This window comes from Eumetopias jubatus, unplaced genomic scaffold, assembly GCF_037043125.1.
Source record: "Eumetopias jubatus isolate StellerSeaLion01/CBP00866 unplaced genomic scaffold, mEumJub1_p1.0 scaffold_10, whole genome shotgun sequence".
In the NCBI taxonomy this organism is placed as follows: domain Eukaryota; kingdom Metazoa; phylum Chordata; class Mammalia; order Carnivora; family Otariidae; genus Eumetopias; species Eumetopias jubatus.
The window spans coordinates 75,317,479-75,342,310 of record NW_028274816.1 but is presented as its reverse complement, the minus strand read 5'-3'; the positions used below and the strand labels follow the sequence as shown (position 1 = coordinate 75,342,310).

Below are 24,832 nucleotides of genomic sequence, written 5' to 3'. Positions count from 1 at the left end.
TGGAGAGCTTTCTGAAATCATTATTCCTCCTGAGACACTAACTGAAGGGGGCAGGGCACGTGGGGAAGTATTGCTGGAAACTGCAAGGTGAGTCCAGACCTTGGGTACCTTCCAGAGTCACGGCTGTCCCCAGGCTTCCTTCCAGCGAGACATCACAACTGCGCCCAGACCACAGGCTTGTGGGCGGATGACATGAGACCCAGGAGGCATGGGGACATTCCCAGGCAGCTCGCTGGGAGTCCACCCCGTTTGCTCCCATCTCAGAAAGCATCAGGAATGTAAGAGTGATATTATAGGGCCAATATTGAATCTGCGTTCATGTCAGAGAAAGGGAAATGATCTATAAGCCCAGCCACTCGACACATTAGAACCACAATTAGTGACGAAGACCTTGCAACCACCGCCCCAGCCCCGCCCCCCCCCCCCCCCCCGCCGCCAACCAGATTGTCTTGACCACCTTTGTTCAGGGGACAGTTTAGCTAGAAGACCCGGCCACGCTGTCTGGATGAGAGATATGGTCATTTTGGGTGAAGCCCAAAGGCCACAGGCTCCCCCAAACTCTGGCTTCTTAGAGGGGGTGGGGCAGGGGGTGTCCCCCTGTCACAGGTACCTGCCTCCATGGAATTTCCCATGATGCAGAAGGAACCAGGTGAGGTTCTGACTCAGCACAGGGAACCACCAGGAAGGATGGAGATACCTGGCGGCTTGTTAGAGAGAGAGAGAGAGAGAGAGAGAGAGAGAGAGGGAGAGGTTGCCATGGTGACGGGGAGGTGGGCCCAGAAGCCTCAGGGAAGGGAGGCAGCTCAAGCCAACGGTGATTCTAGTGCAGGATGCCCTTCCTTCACACCTTATTATCAAATGCGCTCCACTGGGCCTCTGGCCTGGCCTGGGGCAGCCTCCGGGTCTGTCACCCAAGAGCCTCTGGTTGCTACCAGAAGCCCCAGGTTCTGGGAACACTTGCCGCATGGGTGCTCTCTGCTTGGTGGGTCCCCTGGAAACTCCCTTCCAGTCCATGACCTCAGTGTGGCCCCCGGAGAGGTGGCACTCTGGCAGGTGGGAAGCAGGAAAGAGAGGGGAAGGCGCTGTGCAGTTTCCTAATTGTGTTACGGGCCCACTTCTGCCACCCAACTTCTACTTCCTGCTGCCCAAAATGCCTTCCACCCCTACCCCCTTGGCTAGCTCCTATCTTTGCTTTTGTTCTCCGTTCGGAGGACACAAGTCTGGCAATCCCTCCGTCCCCTCTGCAGTCTGGGTGAGATTCCCCCTCTGTGTTCCTACACCTGCCGCATTTCCCCCATAGAGTGCTCACAGCACAGGTGGTCCAATGGCCCCTTGGCCTGGCTGTAACTCTCGCTTTGGAAAGAAGATGAGAGCACAGACCTTGTCTGGCCTGTTCCCATCCCAGGGCCTGGCCCATAGTCGGGCACCCAATAAACGTTTGGTTGTTTGGCGGGTAGGGAGAGGGAAAGCAGATAGGATTTTCTAAAACAAATCCCATCACTGGAAACCCACAGACCATTCAAACCGTGGAGTGCGATCTTGGTTTTGGTTCTCCATGGAGGTGAAGGAGAGAACAATCTTACAGAATCCCTCTGCAGGTCTCCGTCTTGCTGTTCTAAAATTGGGGGTAGAGGCGCAGGTAGGGGGAAGGAGGAAGTTAGGGCAACATGCACTTGTCCATGGCTAATTGTCAAGTTCAGAGGGGAGAACAGTCAACGAGAAGGCGTTGGAAGGTCAAACAGTGGCACCCCCAGCCCACCCCCATGGTCTCTGGCGTAAATACTGTGTAGCTGGGAGTTATACTTCCTGAGCTGGCTGACTCCCAGAGCCTTCTCCAGGGGGGAATGCACCTTCTTGGAAAGCGTTTCTCCCCGGACACCCTCCACTGTTCGCTCTTTGGAATGTTTTCACTCTTGTGACTTGTCTTGTCACTTGAGATGCAAATCAGTATCTGGCCCAGAGAGTGAGCCAGGGCTGGCGAACCCAGTGAGCCAGAAGTCAGTCTTCCCTATCTTCTGTGAAGGGCCTCCACGGGTCAGTTTGGGTTCTAGAAGGATGAAAACGGGGAGCCCAGCTCGGGCACTCTGATGTGTATAAACATGAGGTTCTCCTTGGGGCACAGCCTCGCCCAAGGAGTTTTCCAGCATGCATAGCGCTTGGCAGAGAGAGTTCGATGAGTGGCACCTGGATGCAGGAGTGGGGAATGAGCCATGGAAGGGGATGCCTATGGCCAGCATTGAGGGATGCACAGCAATGTCAGAAAGACGAAATGAGATCCAGCCAGCAGCGTTCCCCAGCTGCTGTGGAGCCCTGAGCTCCCTCCCACAGGGCCAGGAAGAGGCTTTGCCCAGCTCTCTTATGGCTGAACCCCCTCCACCACCACCACCACCACCAAGAAGATGGGGATGTTGGGTGTTGTCAGGTCTCCTCCTGGTCGAGGCAGCAGGGTGACAGGGAGAACAGAAGGTGAGGCCACCATCAGCGATTCAGGAAGAAGGACTTGAGAGTCTGGAAGAAAACTGACTTCTTTTTCTGCTTCTGTTTCTTTTTGATGATGGGCACCCACACCAGGCCGCACACCAGCATCATGAGTCCCAGGGACAGGAAGGCAGGCCCTATCATCTTAAGGACCTTAAGGCTGTTCTCACCCAGTTTCAGGGTGTAGGCCAAGCAGGTGATGACCACGCCGAAGAGGAGAATGGCGCCTCCCACCGACATGATAACGATGGGTTTGCGGTAGATTTCCCATTTACTCCGGGGGGTGGCGGTCCAGACGGACTCGCTTCTGGAGCTGATGCACAGGGAACTGGCCGTCTGGCTGGGCAGCAGGTCTTTGAATTCTGGAGACTTCTCATCGACCTCCAGGGCCTTGGGGAGAGCCTCCATTGTCATGGGTCCTCGGGACCGGGCACCTGGTACCCGCAACAGTTAGAAGCAAGGGTGGAGCCAAAGGAGTCTTCACACACCCTTCCTGTGCTCAGCATCCGTCTCCGGCCTGGCTCTCAGCGGAAGGTGATACTGGGTTTTGTGCTGAAGCCAAACAGAAAGTCAGATGAGATCCACATAAATAAGAAACCACTCACTGGCATGTTTCGTTTTGCTTTTTTCTTGTGAGAGATAAATATGATGGCATTAGAATCAACTGCTTTTAGTATTTAAAACAGGGAACAGTGGTACCCCTTAAAAATAAAAAAGCAAAAGCCATGGTTAATCGAATGGCATCTTATTTTCAGACTCAACTACTTTCTAGCTGTGTGACCTTGAGTGAGTTACTCAACGTCTCTGTGCCTCAGCTTTCTTATCTATAAAATGGGGATAATAATACTATTCATCTCATAGCGTTCTCCAAAGGGTTAAATGAGTTAAGACGTGTAATGCACTGCAACAATGCCTCGCATGTTGCAAGCACTTCATAAATGCAATCGTTTGCCGAGCACAGGGTGAGGAACTGCCAGAGGTTGGATTTGAACCCGTTCTGTTCTTGCTCTCGCTCTTATGGTCTGGAGAACATCTTTCAGTGCAGCCCGTTTTATGTGCTTTTCCAGCGCAGGACAGTCATGCCCCAGGTTCAGAGTGTGACCTTTTAATATCTAAATGCCCCCTTTCCCCGCCCTCCTCGGGAGTGACGTCAAGTCATTCTCAGGCCTGTAAAGGCATGGAGTCTAGCCAGCCACCTGCTCTGATTTCTCATCTAGAGCCCGTCCGTGTACCTCTCAGTCACCACAGCCCCCTCTTCCCCTGGCACTTTCTGTGTGTGGGAGGAAGGCAAGGCTTGAGAGAGCCCCGTGTGCTTCCTGGGGGTCCTCACTGACTGCCCGCCCTGATGTGTCATCCTTGACTTGTCTCCAGAGGGTCTGGCGTAGCGTACCCTAGAGATGCTGCATCCCTTTCAGTGAGCGAGCGAGTGAATGAACAATGGACCATCCTTTCTGCTTCCTCCCTCCCGATGGTCCCGAGCATAAGTCCAGCTTTCTTTACAACACTGCTTGGATCAGTTCTTCCTGGCAGAGCCTGGTGCCTCCCTGCATTAAGCTCAGGCAGAGCTGAGCTCTGGGACCCTGATGGCCACTCTCTCCTCCTGTGTCCCCTGGTCACAGACTCTCCCACTGTTCTCTGCAGGGCCCCTGCCTGCCTTCCCCGGGGTGACTCTCCGGTCTCTACTCTGTCTCCCTCCTCCGATGAACTGCCTTTGGTCCTTGGCCCCTGCCCCTGCCCTCCATCCCTGCAGCAGCTCAGGCCTGCACCACCTCCCCCACCCATAATGCTCCCCCTTTCTAGAACAAGCAGTTACAGACCCGTCCCCTTAGACATGAAGGAAATCAGAATGGTAACATTGCCATGCCTTCAGAAGGTAGATATTCACGTTCCTGGACACTCATCTAGAGAGAAGATATTTGGGTCTCTGCTTCCCAAGACTTTGAGAAATGGGAAATGTGCTCTTGTAAGTACAGGGACACAGGTGTTCCCTGCTGCCCCTTGGATCCTGTGGCCCGTTTGCATAAGCCAAGCAGCCCTTTGTAAAGTGATCTCCCCTTTCCCCCCCGCACCCCAATGAGCTGGGGGTAAGGAAGGGATCACAGAGCAGTGCTGTGAGGTCCTGGGCCAGGGGTGGACTTATGTTGGTTTTTGCCACCTGGTTTCTTCTGTGGATGTTTTGACATCTCCAGTAGGATTTTTCTCTCTGGGTAGCCCTTTTTACCACTTGGCAGTGGAGACCCAGGGCAGAAGGGCTTGCTGCCTTCGGATGCTGGAGGGGTTGGGAGAGAGACGTAGGAATGCAGAGATTCTCCGTTGCGCCGGAGCTGAGCTGGGCTGGATGGAGAAGGACCCGCTCCTGTGAGAGCTGCCACCTGGGTGGAACATGGCCACAGCTTTCTGCACGGGAAATATGCTGCTGGAGGCGGGGACCACGGCCGGGGTCCCGGAGCGGGAGGTGGGACTCCCGGGGGCCTTGCTGGAAGCGCCGAATGCATGCTCTTTGGCCCTGCAGGGAGGCCATTTGTTTATTCCCATTTTGTAAGGGCAGAGACAGGCCCAGTGAGATTTAGGAGCATGGCCAAAGCCTTCCCTAACCTCCTATGCGGCTGTGCTGGGATTCACACCAAGGTCTTTGGACTTAAAGGCTCCTTGCCCTAGATCGTGCTGGTCTGGATGTGTCCTGAGGTCCCTTCAACTATGAGAATGTCTGAGTTTTTCACTCTGGGGCTTCATCCGCCTGTCAGGTAACCTCTCACTGTATATCGAATGATGTAGATAGATAAGTAGTTCTATAGGGATTCACTATGCAATAGAGAAATAAGAGCACGGTGGTAAATTTTTCATAGTTCTACCTTTACTCAATTTAAAGGACAATCTCATTCTGAGGTTCTGTCCTCCTTTCCTTTCCTTTTTTTTTTTTTTTTTTGGCATTGGAATAGTCCTCATTTTATGAAATGACCGTGATGGCAAGAGGATCGTTGGTTTTGTTAGTGTCTGTCCTTGCCAAGATAGAAGTTGGCCATCTCATGTGGATGTCTGTCTGTCTACTTATTTATCTATCTATTATCTATCTATCTATCTTTCCGTCTGTCATCTATCTACCAAAACTGAAATCTCAAAGAACGGGAACCTTTGATTTAGTTGACTTACTTAGGAGGAGGTGTGAGTCTTGGTACAGTGATGGGGCAGGCAGGGCTTCTGAGCAAAACCACTCCTTTGTGATTCCAGCAAGTCAGGGAGCTTATTCCCGGTGTCCGTGTGTGACGATGAAGATCCAAGTCCTGACATCAGAAGGACCACCACCTGAAGCCAGTTTACCTAATCTGTGGGACTCTGGGCCGCTTACTTAGCCCCCCGAGACTTACTAGCCCCACATCTAAAATAGGAGACTAGAACATCTGCCCCTTGGGCCGTGGGTGTGACATATGAGAGGTGTTCCAGACAGGGCCATGATGATGATGATGATGATGATGATTACTTTGGTCTCCGTTTTCTCATCTGTAACATGAATAAGTTGGGGTAAGGGGCTTCTAAAGCCATCTTAGATCAGTCCACTGGTGGTGACTCAGACTTGAATTCTGAGACTCCGGGCTTCCTGAAAATCCCCAACTCAGGGGTGATATGCGTTTCATAACACTTTATTAGAGTCCAAAACATTCTCTATTTTTTCCTGATATCAGGGTTTCTCAAGAGCAGTACTATTGACATTTGGGGCTGGAAAATTCTGTTATAGGGAGGCTATCCTGTGCATTGTAGGATATTTCCTTAATGGCCCTGACCTATACCCACCAGAGGCCAGTAACACCCTTACCTCCGGTCTTGATAATAAAAAATGTCTCCGGCAATTGCCAGATGTCCCCTGTGTGTGGTGGGGGAGGGGGAAATCAATCTGGTGTCCACCACAACCCCACACCAGCTTTTCCCTCCCTCCTAGCTTGCAAACTGCCCAAGGTCCAAGGCTGAGCTGACTCATCCTCCACGGCCCTCCCCCCCACCACCACCCCGCGGCCCTGAGCAGGTGTTCCCAGGGCCTGGCCTCAGTGCTGCAGTTCCATGAGGGACCAGGGGACACGTAGGGAACCAGCCCAGGGAGAGCAACCATATTTTCAGGTTTGGGTTAAGTTCTCGGGGTATCGGTTTGTATGTCTCAGAGGATCCCTCACTCCCTGCGGCGGGTTGACTGGTCCGCCCAGAATCTCAGAATGTGACCTTATTTGGATAAGAGGTCTTTGCAAGTATTATAATGAAGGCAGGGGTCTCCAGACGAGCTCATCCTCAAATAGACCGGTCCAATGACTATGTCCTTATAAGAGAAAGGAGAGGAAAATTTGACAAACAGAGGGGAAACCCTGGCAAAGATGCAGGCAGAGCCTCCAGAAGGAACCAGCTCTAAGAACTCCTTGATTTGGGATTCTGACCTCCCAAACCCTGGGAAAATAAACTTCCTTTGTTTTCAGTGACTGAATTTGTGGTAATATGTTACAGCATCCCTAAACAATGAACACACCCACCTTTCTTTAATGTCCTTGACACCTCAGCGGTGGACAAGTACTGAGGCCCAGAGGCTGGGCCTGTGGGGGAGACAGCGGAAGGAAGGAAGGAAGGAAGGAAGGAACGAACGAACGAACGAAGGCAGGAGGTCGGGCCTCCTGGACTCCCCACAGATTTGCATCAGGGCAGCCATTGGAGAAGAGAGGATGGGTCCTTCTCCCCAGAGGTCACATTTGGAGTGTCAGGAGACAGACTTAGTGGATAGAAACTGTAGCACACGGCTGGGATTGGGCAGGCCGCAGGCTGGCGCCAAGATGGCACACCGGTCTGGGACCACACAGCCATGAGAAGGAAAGAGGGGCAACCCCAAGCCTGCATGTGCACTGGTCTCCAAACATGACACCCACCAAGAGCAGCCAGGCACACTTCCATTTACATAAAACCCCCATTTACATAAAATGAGATTCCATTTACATCAAATTCAAAATCTGTGCTATTTGCAGTGAGGATAGTGGTTACCTTTGGTGGGGGTGGTGGATGGGGAACACGCTGGAAACTTTGGGGTGCTCTAACATTTCTGCTTCTTGATCTGGCTACAGCTGGCTACATGGGTGTGTCCTATTCATGCTGGACACTCGCGATATGACTACTTTTCTGTGTGGAGGTTAAACAGCAATAAAATGTTTAAACAAAGATAATTAAAAGGTCTAAATGCATTATGTTCCCTTTTTTTGGATTCTGACTGGAACAGACCGATTGTACAAAGACATGTGGGGACAGTTTTAAGGAAGTCTAAATTTGGATTGGGCATTAGATGACACCAAGAATTTAAAATTTGTATTTGGGGACGCCTGGGTGGCTCAGTTGGTTAAGCATCTGCCTTCGGCTCAGGTCATGATCCTGGGGTCCTGGGATCGAGCCCCACATCAGGCTCCCTGCTCAGCAGGGAGCCTGCTTCTTCCTCTGCCTGCCGTCCCCCCTGCTTGTGCTCTCTCCCCCACCCTCTGACAAATAAATAAAATAATAAAATTTGTATTTGGTATGAAAACGACACTGGGGACACAAAAGAAAATGTCTTTAAGATATGACTTATGGGGAGGAAATGCTGTGTTGCTATGGTTCACTGGAGAACCTCAGACTCCGGATGCAGGATGACAAAATGCTCAATAGTATCAAATCTGGGTGGTGGATATATGGACGTTCATTATGATTACTATCTCTACTTTTATGCACGTCAGCAAATCCTTATAATGATGGGAAACTGAATATACAGACAGACAATGGCCAGACCACGTCCAAAGCCAGAACTCTGAGGGGCGCCCGGCAGGCTCAGCCGTGGAGCCTGCCAACTCTTGATCAACTCCGGGTTGTAGGTTCGAGCCCCATGTGGGGTGTGGTGATGACTTAAAAAAAAAAAAAAAACAGAACTCTGACCCCCAGTCTGCAGGAACCAGCCCAGGAAGCCAGCCGCTACATGGAAGTCTGACTGTCTCCAGCAACCAGCCCAGCGATGCAAACAGTAACCAAGCACAACTGCCTTTGGACGAAGCAATTCAGTGGGGGAGAGAAAGTCCTTTCGACGGATGTCGATGGAAGGACTGATGTTCTACTGGGAAGAAAATGAAACCTGACCCCGCCTCACAGCGTCCACAAAAGAATGAATTTGAGACGGATCACGGCATAGCCTGAACATAAGAGCTAAAACTAGGAAGATTTTAGGAGGAAACAGAGAGGAATACCGTTGTGACCCAGAGGCAGGCGAACTTTCTCAGACAGGGCAGAGCAGGCAATAAGCAAGCGTGAAAAGAAAAGCAATTAATAAGATTTCGTCTTCACTGAAAACGCCTGCTCATTTAAAGCTGCTAAGAAGAAATGAACAGGCAAACTATGGGCTGGGAGAAAAGTTTTTGCAAAATATGTATTTGTCAAAGGATTTGTATCTGGGACATATGAAGACCCGCTACATCTGATGGGTGAAAACCATCAGCTAGCCTAATTTTTATAAAATGGTCAGGAGGTTTAGAGAGACCATTACAAAGGAAGATAAACGCATGAACAAGATGCTTGACATTGATATTCAACAGGGAGAGGCAAATTAAAACCACAAAGAGATGCAGCTGGACACTCACTAGAATGGTCGACGTTTAAAAATCTCACAAAACAGGGCGCCTGGGTGGCTCGGTCGGTGAAGCGTCTGCCTTTGGCTCAGGTCACGATCCCAGGGTCCTGGGATCGATCCCCACGTCCAGCGTCCTGCTCAGCGGGGAGCCTGCTTGGGATTCTCTCTCTTTTTTTCTCTCTGCCTCTTGCCCGCCCCCCACTCATGCTCTCTCTCTCTCTCAAATAAATAAGATCTAAAAAAAACAAAAAAACAAAAAAAACCCCACAAGACAAATGGTGAGATGCAGAACAACCCAAGCTCCCGTACTCTACTGGCAGAATGTAAAATGGCACAAACACTTTGGGAACAGGCTTGGTAGTTTCTTCTGAAATTAAACACGCACCCACCCTCCACCCTAGAAGTTGCCCTCCCAGATATTTATTTGTCCAAAAGACGTGAAAGTCTGTGTCCACAAATGATTTGTTGAAGAATACTCATGTAGCAGCTCTCCCCCAACAGCCCAAGCCCGAAACTAACGCACCAACAGATTGCAGACTCACGCAGAATACTAAAGCCATAAAAGGGATTGGACAATGAAAAGGAACAAGGTTGTGATGCACACACAGTGTGGAGGAGTCTCCCAGACACGCCGGGTGAAAGAAGTCACATGTATAAAAGAGTACATTTATTGTATATTTCCACTTATAGGGCCTTCTCGAGGCTTCTAAGAAGTAATCCAAGGTGACAGAACTCAAAACAGGATTGTAGGGAAGGGCATTATGGGAAGGAGCCGAGGGATTTCCCCGGAGTGGATGGAAATGTTCCATCCCGTGGTATTATTGGTGTGGGTTACATGGGCGGGGGTGCATCTGTCCATAGAGCCCACTAAGACTTGTGCGTTTCCCTGTGTGTAAATTATACCCCACAGAAAACGGACTGTAAAAACCCTAATAATTGACGGGTCAGGTGGGGAGCAGGTAGAGGGACAGCTCACCCAAGAATGGCCGAACGCCAGTAGTGGAACACGGTGATCCAGCATAGGGGCATGAACAGGAAGCACATTACCTGGAAAAGGAGAGGTACGGGCCGGGGCGAAGTGACCCCAGGACAGGGTGGAGATGTTACAGGGAGATCTGTAAAGCGAGGGAGTCACCTGGCTAAGACCGTGGAGCTGACTCCAAGGAGGAGGAAATTGGGAAAGGAGGAGAAGGTGCTTCTTGGAGAAACTGGGGTTGGGGCAGGAAATGCAGGTGAGAGATGGAGAGAAACAGGAATTTCACCTTGTCCACCTTGTCTCTGGAAATCTGCCACCCTATGAAGGAAAACACAGCCTCTCCTCGAACCAGGAGGCCCTGGATGGAGCGAAGACTGGGCCTGGTGGCCTGAACAACCCTCTCCAGAAGGGAGGGACCTGTGGGACCGTCCCTTAATCTTGTTAGGGCTGCTCTACTTATCCATCGTATATTTGTCATTGTGCCCTTATTTGGGGGCCCTGCCTACCTGTGTTGTTTCGGTGTTTGGCTCTTGACTTGGTATTCCTTGGGTCGCTACGCAGTGCTCAGCGAACAGTGCTCACCAACACGGCCCCACTTTCCAAACCACTCCTGCGTGCTGGCCTCCGCGAGACACAGGAAGCCAGACTTCCGCTCCACGGAGGAGCTCAGGGGGTGCACATTTCCTCCCTGCCTGCCCATAGCTGCTTGCTCAGTGGCGTCTTTGACAAATGAGGCAAAGAGATGTCTCAAACGAGAGGGGAGGGCGGCTGCCGGAAGATCTGGGCTTTTTTTCACGGGATCACATCTTCATTCCCCGACGAAGAAATGGTTTGGCCCTAGGTGTGTGGATTATGCAAGGTGCTGAGCAACAGTGAAGGTCCAAGATAATAAAGACCAAACGCTTCCCCTCCAGCAGATTCCTCAGGCGTCTGAAATATACCACTTAACTGGGAATGGAGGTTGGAAGTGAAATAAGTGAATTATCGCCCTGGAGGTGACCAGATACGTGTCTGTACTTTGGGGACTGGACGCTCTCCATCCCTTCCCAGATCCCTTGAGGGACTGGGGCTGGGGCTTTCTCAGCTTCCCATGCTCTCCAGCAGGCTGCTCCGTACTTTGCCGAGGGGGGGAAAGGGTGGGCTCAGCAGACACTTGTTAAATGGCCCAAAACGCAGGGGAGCTTCGGCAGGGGAGGGAGGAGAGGGTTTTTTGGAGAAGTTGAGCTAACCCTGTGAATTTGCGTGCTTCCCGTTTCTGACATCTCCCCGGCTGACGTTCTCGAATGCTCCAGGTGCCCTGAGCTGCCTCTCCAAAGCAGAAGCAGTGTCCTCAGAGAGGGGGCCACACTCTCCATTACCATGGCAACTGCCACTTACCATGCCGAGCGCTCCGTCTGCATCACGCCACGTCACCCTCCCATGACGCCGGACAGCGATTACCCCATTTTGCAGGTGAGGATCAGAGAGGTTAAGTGGCTCGCCCCAAGTTACTCAGCGGGGAGTAGCCAGCCAGGATTGGAAGGGCAGTTTGGAAGCCTGTGTGGCTCCAGAGCCTGAGATCCCTCCCCTGAGGGACAGTTTCCTCGTTCTTTTCAAACCGAGGGAGGACACTTGGAATGGGGCCCGGGCAGCAAACGGAACTGCGGTGGTAGCTGCCTTGGGTGACTGTGCTTTCTCGGGCATGGAGGCCGCCTCTCCCCTCTCCCGTCTTCCTTCCTGGCACCCCGCACCCCCTTCCTGCGCATCTTCACCTCGGCTTTGCTGGCTGCATCCTCCTCTGAACGTGCCAAAGCTCGGCCAGTAGTAACAGGTTCTAGATGTAGCCAATAAAATGACAGGGCGCCCAGGTACATTTCAACGAATGCTTTTTTTTTTTTTTTTTTAGTGCAAGACTGTGCCAAATACTGCATGGGACATACACCAAAAATGTATTTGTTGTTTATGAGAGATCTGATTTCGATTTTAACTGGGCATCCTTCTGCGCTATCCGGCAACCCCCATAAGAGACCCCTCTGTGCTCGGGCCTGGAGTTATATGTCCCTTCCCAAGCTTCTCCTCCCTGATAGGAGCTGGACTATTCTGGGAATTGCAAGGGACCCAAAGCAGAGCTCAGCGAGGGGGCTCACACTGCCTTGCTGGAGGCTGGGCCCAGACAGCCAGGTCGTCCGGTGGGAGCACTGGGGAGGGCCGGCCTCCAAATACGAGTGGCGGAAATAACACGATGGGTTATTTCTGAGAAAGACCCGCGCGCGGGTCTGTGACGTACCCGAGACCTGGAAGGTCTTGCTCTCTCTCTCTCTCCCCTGGAGTCGCCCCCACCGCCCCACCTGGCCGCCAATTCCAGACACTGCCCTCCCTTGAACGAGACATTCAGTTGGTGACCCCATTCCTCCGATAAGGTGAGTGGGGCCCAGTGCCTGAGCTGCTAAAATGGAGGCCACAGCGTTTCCGAATACGCTGCCACTGTCACCACGGCTGGGCCACCCGTCCGTCACCTGCTCACAGCACTTCTAGGAAGGCGAGTTCCCCAAAGGCCACGCTCCCCCCAGACAATGCCACTCACTTCCTGTCACCCAGCCAGCTCCCAGACCCTGCCCAGGAACAAGGCAGAAAAATAGCTCAGGTGATATTTGCTTTTCCGCGAACGATTGGTTCACCCTCCGTGTTTCGGTCCTTGCTCCGTGCCTGCCTTGTTTCCGCTTGCTGACACGAAGCCTGCTGCCCCTGGTTTCCCTGGCACCTGCCCTCGGCGCCTGCCACGCCCGCATGCAGTAGGGAGGCGTGAGCAGCAGATGCTGAGGTCTGATCTGGGATTCCGGTGGGGGGGGGCATTCTGGGTGTGAGGTTCCCCCCCCCACCCCCGCCCATGCACTCTGGGAAAGGGAGGGTCACCTGGTGCTTCGTGGTCTGCCTTTTTGGCCCCTGTCTCTGCCCGGGCTTGAGACTGAGGTCCCTGCCTGGCCCTCGCCGCCCCTCCCAGCGGCCAAGGGTGAAGTCTAGATGCTATACGCCCAGGGCTGAAGCAGCGGTCTGCACACAGCTTCCCCTCTCCCAGGGGCTTAGCAGGGCAGCCCCCCTCCCCCCGTCCCCTGCCACTGGGCTGTCAGCATTCTCCCTGGGCAGCCCCGGTCCACCCAGCTGGTGGCTGGTTCACCCCGTCCCGAGGCTCGGTCCGTCATATTCGCGTTCCAGTTCCCGCTCAGAGACTCAACACACTCTCAAGCAAAGTTAAAATCAGCTCGTTTCTCCAGGGAAATGGGAGGGCAGAGGGGACCGATCCCCTCCTTACTTACTGTCGTCCGTGTCCCAGGGGAAAGGACGCTGAACCTGGGAATCACACACGGCTTGCACGGGGGGAGGAAGCCGGCAATGAGTTTCTGTTCAAGTTCTTCATCCCAGCCAGAGAAAGCCTTGCTGGCCCCATCTAGGAGCTGATGTGCCTCGGATCCCAGCCACTGAGCGGGCTCCAGTGGGGATGAGCTCACCAGGCTATGGGCTAATGGCTTAACCCTTTGCAGGCTGCTGGTACGGGCATTCTCATGCTGTGGCTTTGTCTCAGCTCGGCTCAGCCACTACTGGATGAACCTTGTGAAAAATTAATGAAGCTTCTCTGCAGTCTGTCGTCAAGTTTTAGCGGAGACGTGCATTAGGTTGGTGTCTGGGCAGGGCTGTTTCTCCTGGCCCAGGCTCAGACATCAGGCGAGCTGGGCTTTCTGCGGTGGTGGAGTGAGTGATGGTGATGGTGGTGATGCCAAAGGCCAGATTTCCCAGAGGCTCTGCTGGCTCCATCCAGCGCAGGCCGTGACAATGAGATCTGGGAGCTGTGTTCGTTCTGGATGCTGGAGAGGGCAGATGGAGGCTTACTTAACATCCTCGGTTCCAAGATGGGGGGGGTGCCTCTGGGAACTTTCCAGCACCTGTGGGTGGGTACCACGTGTGACAAAGGGTCAGGAGCATGTGGGGTCCTGCCCCACCCCAGGCCCAGGTGTCTCTGAACTGGGGGCAGATGTCCACCCTTGCCTCTCCCGGCTTCCCCGATTATGCCCCCGTGGCTTTGCATGTGCCCGTGATGAGAACGGAATGATGGCACCGCGGGAATGGAGGGGAAGGGTCTCTACCTCTCTCACAAGCTGCTTGTGAGGCGTTGGGTTGTCCGTCGCCAAGGTGCCCCAAGGGGTACCCGGAGGCCTACAACACTGCCTGAGACCCCGAAAGCCAGGCTGGCCACAGGTTGGGGGAGAGTCCTTGCTGCTTGTCCCAGTCCATGGCGGTGGGGGTGGGGGGGCTTCCTCCGTGGTCTGTCGGGGAGACTCTCTCAGGGATGCGGAAGACCAAGACAGGCCAGGGAATCTTCCCTCTCTGCTAACTTGATTTCTGTACCCGCCACATGAATGGGAAATTTCCAGCCTGGGAAGAGTCTGAAGAATCCGACTGGGAGAAATGGCAAGGGGGGCGGTGGGCCGGGAAGGGCGCGCACCCTCTGCTCAGCGGGTGGGGGTGGGGATGCATGTCCGCGGGAACTGGTGCGGGAGGCTTTCGAGGATGTTCTGCTCTGCCGTCACTGCCTGTCTCTTCTCTCCAATCTGTGAAGAAACCCTCAGGGTGAGTTATCCTGCCATGCACATAACCCAATCAGTCCTGTCTTCCCCTCAGTCCAGGCTCCACGCTTCCTCCCCCGGGCCCCAGGCTGTGGCAGGTGGCGTCGGCTCAGCCGTGGGCGAGCCCAGCCCTTGCTGAGAACTTTGTCCACGTCGGGCACTAGTCCATGTCCTTGGCCTTTGTCATAATTCACTGATTGCCCCATGGAGCCCTCTGATGTAGCTCTTTGAGGTGCTCTGCTCTCCTGATACTTGGCTTTGCACAAATTACTTCTCTGAGCCTCGACTTCTCCACTTGGTGAGTGGATGTGATCATTACGACCTCAGAGAGCTTGTGTGAGGACTGAAGAAGCACATGCACATAGCAAGGGTGCACTGAACGCAGCTATGTGATGTACAGGCTGGGTGTGCGTATACGATTTACATGTGTATGTGTACACGTGTGTGTATAGGTATGCATCGAAGCAATGTACATATATTAGCATATATGCAGATGAGGGGGTATTTGGGTCCAGGAGAAGGCGTCTGGGGTTGAAGCTGCATTGTCTGCAGGCTCATCCCTGGCGGGACAGAAGAGGAGGTGCGAGAAGCCAGCGTGGTCCCTGGGCAGTTGACGCCAGGCACCCCGGGCGGAAGGGCTACGGGGGGAGTTGGGCTGCAGGAGGCGCAGAAAGCAGGCCCGGCATTGCCTGGGGGATGGCTCTTAGCCCTCCGATCTGCCATCCTGGAGCTCCCAGCCGCTGAAGCTCAGCTCTGCACCCCCTAATCCAGCTAGCCCCAGGTTCCAGGGTATGATTGATGGGGTGACCGACCACCCAGGTCTGCCCGAAACTGAGGGGTCTCTGGGACACAGCACGGGACTCCCAGGGCTCAGCTAGTCCAGTGCCAAGCCAAGCAGGATGAACTGGTTACCCCAGGAAAGGCATTTGGAACCTCTGTGCTTCTGCATATGGGCTCTCCTTGTCTGGAATATTCCTTCTGCCCATCTCCACAGAGCCACTCCACCCAATCTGGCCTCACCCCCTCTGCGACCTCCCCGAGCCCCCGCTGGGTTCACAGCTCCACTTCTGGGCTTCCACAGTTCTGTTCTCGATGATTGTGTGCCCTGCCACAGCCCCCCAAAACTCCTTGGAGCACCTTTTTTTTTTTTAAAGATTGTATTTATTTATTTGAGAGAGAGAGCACGAGCTGGTGGGCAGGCAGAGGGAGAAGCAGACTCCCCGCTGAGCAGGGAGCCCGATGTGGGACTCGATCCCAGGACCCCAAGATCATGACCTGAGCCGAAGGCAGACGCTTAACCTACTGAGCCACCCAGGCACCCCTCCTTGGAACACTTTTTTAAATAAAAGAGTATATATTTGGAAAGTTTAACATACCCAAAAATGGAAAAAAACACTGATCTAATAAACCGTCAGGTATCCACAGTCCAACCTTGATAATTATCAATGTTTGTTCTGTTTCCTTTGACTCCCTCATATATATATATATATATATATATATTTTTTTTTTTTTTTTTTGCATGATGAAGCAGATCCAGGCCCTTCTTCTTCAGTTGATCCCTGCAAGCAGAGATGTGTATCTCTAACAGAGAAGGACTTCCTTCCTTCCTTTTTCTTTTCTTTTTTTAACAAATAACAACCACGATTGTAATCATACATGAAACTTACACATTACTTAATGTTAATACTCATCCCACAGTCACCTGTCCCTGGATGGCTCTAAATCATCCTTTTATGGTCAGGTGACACACAGCAGGATCCTGACCGGCGCCAGCCCTTACTCGTAGGAGCTACGCTTCTTGTGTCTACGACAGCCATTCCCTGCTCTACTCACACCATTTGGTTCCTGAAGCCGCCAGGCTGTCTGACTTAGCCAACTCCCATGTTCTGGACTTGGCTGGTTGCCTCCCCGTGGTGCCATTTACCACTTTCCTCTGTTCTGCAAAGATGTCACTGTAGCCTGGGATCCTAGGACCCTGTCTGGGCCCGGGAGGTGCCTCATTGGTGCAGAATAAATGGCAGAGGGAACATTCAGAAGGTACCTTACAACTGTCAGAGGTCTTCTGCCCACATGGTCCTCATGCTAGCCCCATGACGCAGGCAGGTCCACACTTTTTTTTAAAGATTTATTTATTTACCTGAGAGAGAGAGAGAGGAAGAGCTGGGGAAGGGGCAGAGGGAGAGCACGTCCAAGCAGACTCCGGCTGAGCGGGGAGCCTGACATGGGGTTCAATCTCACGAGCCATGAAATCAGGACCTGAGCCGAATCCAAGAGCCAGATGCTTAACCAACGGAGCCACCCAGGTGCCCCCAGGTCCACATTTTGAGAGCTTCTCAGTCCTACTGCTGGGATGGGTCACTGAGATGGGACACTCCAGACGCAAAGATCCTTCACCGTCCTCCCTGCCCTGTCTCCCACCTCAAGTTGTGAGGGGTCACGAATAGGGACGCTCAGGTGGACTGCGGGTCTCTGAGTCCTCATCGGAGGAGGCCTCCCTGAGCAGGAGTTGCCAGGGACAACTGGGCAGCCCCTGCCGATGCCCCTCCAGAAGGGGAGCTAGGTCTGAACTCGGGGAGGGAACCTGGGGCTCGTGCCAGCCAGGGAGGCAAGTGGGTAGGGGTCCCATGATGGGCTGTGGGGCTACAACTCTAGTGAAGGAGTGTTTGTGTTGACACCCCCTCTTTCATGCTGTTTGCTCCAGTGTCTTTTTACCGGATTTTAAGAACCCATCATGGCAGCTTCCTACCTTAAGAAAACCCAACAACCAAAAAGAAAAAGAAAAAAAAAAAAAAAAAACCCAAACACCACCACTTTTGGAGAATATGCTCAGAGGGAACGCCTGCTTGCACCCCAGTGATGCTTCTGACCCAGACCTTGCCTGAGGGATGACATAGACACCAGGTGAGGCCCCCCCATGCTCCACAGGACCCTTGTCTCCTTTTAAGACGGTCGAGAGGAATTTTTGTTTTCCGGGGCCCGGGGAACATCATGCAAAGCAACTACTCAAATCAGGCAACCCCGGGAAGAGCCACCCCTTTCCACCTGCCCCATCTCCCTGGCCAATATTTGCCTCTTTCCTTTCCCGTCAAGGGCACCATGGCCAAGGAGACCAGACTTGAGGGCCCCGAGTCTCTCCCGGTCTGGCCCCTTGGTCCTCTTGAGCAACTCAGTTACGTAAAGGCATCTCCCCACCGGTCCCTCCAGCTGGGTCAGGCGTCTGTGCAGATCCTAGGGCTGAGACTAAGGTCTTCTCCTCCAGCCACTCCCAACTTGGCTTTTCCCTTTCCTCTTGTCTCTTCTCACACTCTTTTCCCTTGTGTCTACCTATCCATTTCCTCCTGTCTGACAGTTCTCAAGATGTCCTCATTTCCTGGGGTGGTGGGGGGAGGCCCCCAAGGAGATACGACTGCTCCTTTCTTTGTCCGTACATATTAATGCACCAGCCGGGCCAGGTCCTGCCTGGGCAATTGGGAGCTCTCTCCGCAATGGGAATTTTACGATGTGGGGTGGGAGCTGCCGGGTGGGGACCTGAATCCTGTGGGAGTGGAGCCTTCCCAGGGAGGAAGATGAACATCTTCGGGGGGGGTGGATCAGCAGCATCAGGACCCGCCAGGACCTGCCATCCTCCTCCGGAGGCCCAGTCCCCAGGAGGAGCCACACTGGGGCTGGGGGACCAGACCTGGGGCAGGGGCCTGGTCAGAGGCCAGAAGCCACCTGCTCCTTGGGTGCGGCTGCCATCTAGTGGCGAGTGTGAGGTAGTGTTGCCGTCTGAAGTTCACTTCCGTTCGCCCCCTTGGCACTCCTTGGCCAGGCGCAATTTGTCTGTGGCCTTCGATTAACACCGGACCTGAGCCTGGAGAAGTCGACCTCACCACGTTTGCTGCTAAAGTCGATCTCACAGAAATAGTCACCACACGTGAAACCTGCCAGAAGGTTAAGGCTTGCTGGTTTCTGAATAATTTAAAAGATTCACGTGTTCGTCACTTCGCCAAGTGTCTCTTATATGCCAGGCACATTTCAGGCCAGGCACTGTAAATAAAGAGATGACCTCGGCAAACGGTGCAATGTATGTGGCGAAAGACAGGCGACTCAGCCAACGATTCCAATCCAGTTGGAGAAACTCTTGGCTGCAGAAAAGTCTGTGCTATGCTTTGAGAATACCAAGGGAGATCGTCTTAAAACAGATTGGCCCGGTAATGTATGGTGATTAACATAACATAATAAAAAAATAATAAAATGTCTATGAAAAAAATTTAAAAAAAATTGAGATCAAAACAGATTGGCCTGGAGTGGTAACTGAGATGCAGGGAGAGGCTTCTCGAAGAAGGTGATGCCCAAGACGAGTCTTGAAGGACACACAGGAGTCAGAAAAAAAAACAACGGAGGGGATGTAGGTTTTGGCAGAGAAGGTAGGGCGGGGGGCGGGGGCGGGCGGTGCAGACGTAGGTGGAGAAGGTGGAGGTGTAGAGGATCCTGATCCAGGAGGCGGAGTTGGTGATGGTGGCATTGATCAGGAGCCAGAGGGAACAGACCATGGGAAAGCGTCAACATTTCAGCTCCTTCTTTTATGAATTCCCCAGCGCTCAGGTATGAACACAAGGAATCCAATAGAAATTTTGTAGTAGGTTATCTAACCAAGTATTCCATTTGTAATACCAGTATTGTGGAATTTTGGAACTGGGAAGGATCCCAAAGAAATTATGTCTAATACGTTTAAGCAATTCTTCTGTTAATATTTATACCGTGTCCCGGTTTCTCTTGCTAAAATAGTGGTACCTTCCTGTGCCTTGGGTGATTGTGATGGGAACCTGATTGAGTCTGTCAGGGACGTGTATAACAGCCTGCCCAAGGGTCTCCCTGTCTTAGCTGGCTCCCTTTTCTGACCTCATCAGCACAGGAAGAATCAGATGTTTGTTCCTTTATTTCCTCCCTCCCTCCCTTCCTCCCTCCCTCCCTCCCTCCCTCCCTCCCTCCCTCCCTCCTTTCCTTCCTTCCTTCCTTCCTTCCTTCCTTCCTTCCTTCCTTCCTTCTTCCTTCCTTCCTTCCTTCCTTCCTTCCTTCCTTCCTTCCTTCCTTCCTTCCTTCCTTCTTTCCTTTTAAATTCAACAAACAGCTGTGACTAGCTGCTATGTGCCAGGCTGGGCATATTGGTGACTCAAAGATGCATAAGATTCAGGCCCCGCCCTCAGGGATCCTGACAGTCTACTGGGGGAGACAGACAGGTAAATAGGTGTAGACAACTGTCAACAGATAACCCGTACCTAGGTAACAAGGAGGATCTGGTCCATGCCCTCCTCTTTCAGGAGTCCCCTCGCTCTTGGATATTTGGAGAGAGGGGCTCCTGAGTCGGCTGGTCCTCTGTGTGCCTTCTCCCTTGGCTGCTGTCTGGTTGTGTCTACCTTTGTCCCGGTCCATCTGAGGCCTCTCCGTGCTGCCGGCCACCCCCGAAGCTCCACCACCACAGGGCATGTGCGTGTTACAGATCCCTACTCCAAATTCGAGAGAGAGCACAGGATTTCCAGGCACGGAACCACTTAATTATTTTTTTCTGACCCAGAACACTTTCCTCGAGCACAGCGGGGCTGACATAGAAGGTTAAACCCTTCCCAGGGATACCTGCATTACAGGATTATACGATAAGGTTGACTCTTTTCTTCTGACGTACAGGTTTATGACTTTGAACACGTGTATAGATTTGTGTAAGCACCACCGTAATCAGGATGAAGGACCCAAGGCTTTCCCTCAAGCTATCCCTTCCTAGCTCCTCTCTCTCGTCTGGCAATCAATCCTTGATGCGATTCTCGTCTCCGCAGTTTTGCCTTTCCAGCAATGGCATATAAATGGAATTGTGCACTGTGCAAACTTCTGAGACTGGCTTCTTTCATCCAGCATCGTGACTTCAGGATTCATCTGAGCTGTTGCTTTTTACCACTTTGTCCCTGTTAGTGCTAAGTAGCATCACTTTGGATCGATATATTGGTTTGTTTACCCATCCACCTGCTGAAGGACACCTGAGTTGTTTCCCGTGTTTGACAGTTTCTACTAGAGCTGCTAGAAACACTCGTTTCTAGTTTTTTTCGTTAACGTAAGTTTTCCTTTCTCCAGGAGTGGGCCTTCTGAGTCATAGGGTAAATGCATAATTAACTTTATAAATGCTAGGCTCTTTTCCAGGGCAGTCACACCATTGGGATTCCCACCAGCAATGTATGGGAGTTCCCATTGCTCTGCATGCTTATCAGCCTTGGTATTATCAGGGTTTTGTTTTTTTTTTTCTTTTCTTTTCTTTTAGCCAATCAAACGGATATCTAGCATTATCTCATCTCTATTCTACATCCCTTCCTGACAAATGATGTTGAATGTCTTTTCATATGCTTATTTGTCATCCTATGCCCTCACTGGTGAAGTGTCTGCTGATGTCTTTTGCCCATTTTTAAACTGGATCATCTGGCTTCCCGTTGTTGAGTTTTGAGATTTCTTAACACATTCTGGATTCAAGTCTTTTGTTAGGGGATATGTGATTTTGCAAATATTTTCTTCCCGAGACCAGGACCCTGCACCCCACTGCCTGGCCTAAGGCCCATATTGATGAAGACCTCAGCTGTATTTGGGAGGAAATACGGGAATACTTTCTTCTCCTCTCAAGGAAGTGTTTGTGCTTAAGTCATGGACAGTGGCTTTCCATGATTTTCCATATTAGCCCACCAGCTAATATGCACCTTCTTTGGCAGAGCACGGACGGCCGTCTGTGTCCTGCACCTAATCCACTGGTGTGGTTTTGGATCTCAGTCCACTCATATAAGCCAAAACTATCACCATCCTCTTATTTGTTTTTAAAAAACAACGTGACTTCTCTCTTGAGCCACCATTGTGCTTGAGTGACAGAAACTTACTATCAGTTAATCCAGTTTTCCTTTCCACTTTTTGGGGGGGCTGTTCTGAGTCTGAGGGATGCCAGAGCCTGGAGAAGGGGCATCTGATCTTCAAGTCATCCATAGATGCTGCTTCTAAGCAGGTCACTGCTAAGCCTCTTCTGGTTTTACCTTGATGGCCTTGTTGGATTTGAAGATCTCACCTCTACTTCTCCTCTACTCTTGGGTCCTCAGAAATCCTTTTGGTTCCACACTGCTTGGGGGTGGGGGCAAAAAATTGCCCAGCAGCCCTCCAAGGTGCTATTTCTCTGGATTAATGAATGGCCATCTCTCATTAGCATCTGGTCTCCTCCCTGCCCATTTTCTGGAGCTCCATGTGGAGGACGGACTTCAAGCTCCCCTGCCGTATTTCCTCCCAAATACAGCTGAGGTCTTCATCAATAGGGGCCTCAGGCCAGGCAGTGGGGTGCAGGGTCCCTGTCTCTGGAAATCATCATGTCTATGTTTTCTTCCTTTATCTCCTGTTATAGACTGAATTGCATCTCCCTGCCCCCCCAACCCCAAGTTCATAGTTGAACCCCTAACCTCCAGTATGATTGTATTGGAGACAGGGCCTTTAAGGAGGGTTAAATGTGGTCATAAGGGTGGGACCCCAACTCAATAGGGCTGGTGTCCTTATAAGAAGAGGAAGAGACACCAGAAGCACATGCACACAGGGGAAAGACCATGCAAGGATGCAGAGAGAAGACCGCCATCTGCAAGTCAAGGAGAGAGGCTTCCAGAAGCAACCATTCCTACCAGCACCTTGATCTTGGACTTCCATCCTTCAGAGCTGTGGGAAAGTAAATGTCTGTTGTTTAAGCCCCCCAGTTATGGTACTTTGTTATGGTAGCCTGAGCAGACTAATGCACCTCTGCCTCTCAATTCAGGGAATCCTTTCCCATGGTTGGGTGTGGGATGATGGGGTAATGCACATGGTCGGGGGTGGTGGAGAAGCCTTTCTCATCTCAAGGCTTTTTTCTTGACTGTACCACTTGTGTGGCATGCCCTTTTATTCTTGTCCGTGCACCAGTCCATCCTGGCTTTTCAGTAGGCAGGACCCAAGAACATCAGCCAAGGTAGACTCTAGCCGAGAACAGCAGTGAATACACCACATGGAATGGGTCACATCAGCATAGGGGACTATTCCAGTGACTCTTGATCCCTGTTACTCTGAGATTAACACAGCATTATATTTGCAAAGGGAACAGTGTTAAGCTCTTTGAAAAAAGTTGTGGACCAGGACCTTAGCCATGGAAAGGTCTTAGACTTCAGTGAGTCTCCAAAGCATCATGGGTGTGAGGGCCAGTCAAGGAGCACAGAAGGAGCTTGGCCAGGGAAGAAGTGACACTCGGTGTCAGGCAGAGCCCACAGCCTTGCGGAGAGGTGGAGTGGGTTGCAGATCATACTGGCCTCAAGCAATTTACCTGTGGACTTCTTGTATGGGATTATCCGTGTCCTTATTGTTTAATCCACTCAAAAGGGCATTTCTGTAATTTTCAGTGGAAAGAAATGTGCTCAGCCTGTCCCGGAGTCCTGCAGGGCAGTGGCAGGGGCGGGCTTCACTGAGCCACCAAACAACGCCACCACCAAAATATTCTATTAACTCATTCCCTCAGGACGATGATGTTCTTTCTAAATACGGTGTTGAGGTCTCTCTTTGCTGATTCTTCCCCAAACAAGGATCTGCACCGTGATTTCTTACCGATCCCACTAGCAGAAACAAACAGGGCTGGTAAATTGTACAAGCGGTTTCTATCACTAAAAATTAATAAAGCACCTTCATTAGACCCCTGCTATATCTCTAAGTATATACTGGGATGGGGGGAGGGGAATGCATAATTATAATGAACGAGAGCTCTTCCCTTCCATTCTGAGTGGCATATAAGAAAGGCTTCCTGAAGACGTGGTTGTTAAATCATCTTAGTTATAATGCAATTTTCCCTTTAAGCCCCATCTATGAATGTATAGTTCATCCAGTGTAACAATTTGTTGCACTAATTTTCCACATGTGTTCCTTCTCCCCTAGTCAGTGTAGCTCCTCAAGGACACGGGTAGTGAGAAATTCTGCCCGCCCATCCCCCACCTGTAACACATGGACTCATTCAAAGAATGCTTCCTCACTACCCGCTGTTATCTACTCCAGGCTCCAGGATGTTTCTGCTACATGGTAGACCAGAAAGACCCGTAGCCCCTGCTCCCCGTGAGCATTCAGAAGAGCAGTAGGCATTGAATGGGTTGTTATGCCAGTAATTACTTCATTGTGATAAAGACTAGAAAGGAGAAGTACAGGAGCCATGAGCCTATGTCATGGAAGAGGCTGACCTAGTTTAGGGATCAAGGAAGCTCCCCTGAAGCTGGAACATTTCAGTAGAGAGCTACAGGCTGAGGGGACCTCATAAGCCAAGACCCAACCTGGAGGAGCCTGACTCATTTGAAGGGTAGTTAGCAGGAGAGCAGAGAACTAGGGACAGTGACTCATGATGAGGCTGGAATTGCAACCTGGCTCAGACCTTGTTGGACCTTGTAGGCTGTGATAAAGCTGTAACAGAGTCTTAACAAATGCTAGCTTCCATGTATGAATGAAGGACATGTCAGAAAGATGGCCTTCCTTGGGTAACCCTGTGTGGGTTTCAGCATAACGGTACAATGGTAACAACGTTCTAGTGAGGGGAAGGTAGGAGATATTCCTAGGTAAGCCTGGGGAAGAGGCAGGTTTGGGCAAGGGTAGATTGTAGGATTTTTGACAGGTTGGGGATACCCCAGGGTGGAGATAGACTGAGTGTACTTCAGTGTTTGGTGCCTCTGGGACTGATAACAAGGTAAGTGTGGGCCCCTAAAACTCCAGTTCTCTCTTTCTTTTCCCAAGATACTGATCTCAAAGTCAGGGTTCCAACCCAGTGGAAACTGTCAAACAAAGCTGGTAAGAGAGAACTTCAAGTCCAATGAGGTCAAGAGTTGCCTCACAACATTTTTGACACGTCTGGTTCCAGATGGGTTGTTGAAGGACATAGGGTGCCCTCTATTTCCAGCAAGGAGTTCCCAATAGTGGGGATGAGTGTTTAGGGACTCTGGGATCAGGCAATGGTTCTGTCTCTCCCTAATTCTGTAACTTAAATAGCCTCAGAAGCAGACATCTGCACACAGGCTAGTAGACATTGCATATATTCACCCATTAGGGGAATTGTCTCCAGGATATTCCCGTGACAAAGACTTCTAGGGTCTACCCACTAACCCCTCTTCCTTTGTAACAACTGCAATT

The 24,832-nt window shown here is 51.7% G+C and overlaps 1 protein-coding gene and 1 long non-coding RNA gene across 4 annotated transcripts; one reads left to right on the top strand and one right to left on the bottom strand.

Moving 5' to 3' along the window:
- Positions 1–444: 444 nt before the first annotated feature.
- Positions 445–10,700, bottom strand: PIRT (phosphoinositide interacting regulator of transient receptor potential channels). Of its 3 annotated transcripts, none has more exons than XM_028125167.2 (3): positions 10,571–10,700; positions 5,629–5,976; positions 445–3,030 (listed from the first exon to the last, which is right to left on the bottom strand). In XM_028125167.2, exon 3 carries the CDS (start codon positions 2,890–2,892, stop codon positions 2,479–2,481), a length of 414 nt encoding a protein of 137 aa, XP_027980968.1. In that variant the 5' UTR covers positions 2,893–3,030; positions 5,629–5,976; positions 10,571–10,700; the 3' UTR covers positions 445–2,478. The 3 variants fall into 3 exon arrangements, with proteins under 3 accessions (XP_027980968.1, XP_027980970.1, XP_027980967.1); XM_028125169.2 differs by having other exon boundaries at positions 5,629–5,759; XM_028125166.2 differs by lacking the exon at positions 5,629–5,976.
- A 93-nt stretch (positions 10,701–10,793) lies between these two features.
- Positions 10,794–17,435, top strand: LOC114225461 (uncharacterized). The gene is made up of 3 exons (XR_003612558.1): positions 10,794–10,905; positions 11,357–11,516; positions 17,364–17,435. It is a non-coding gene; the product is annotated as an uncharacterized LOC114225461 (long non-coding RNA).
- The last annotated feature ends 7,397 nt before the right edge of the window (positions 17,436–24,832 follow it).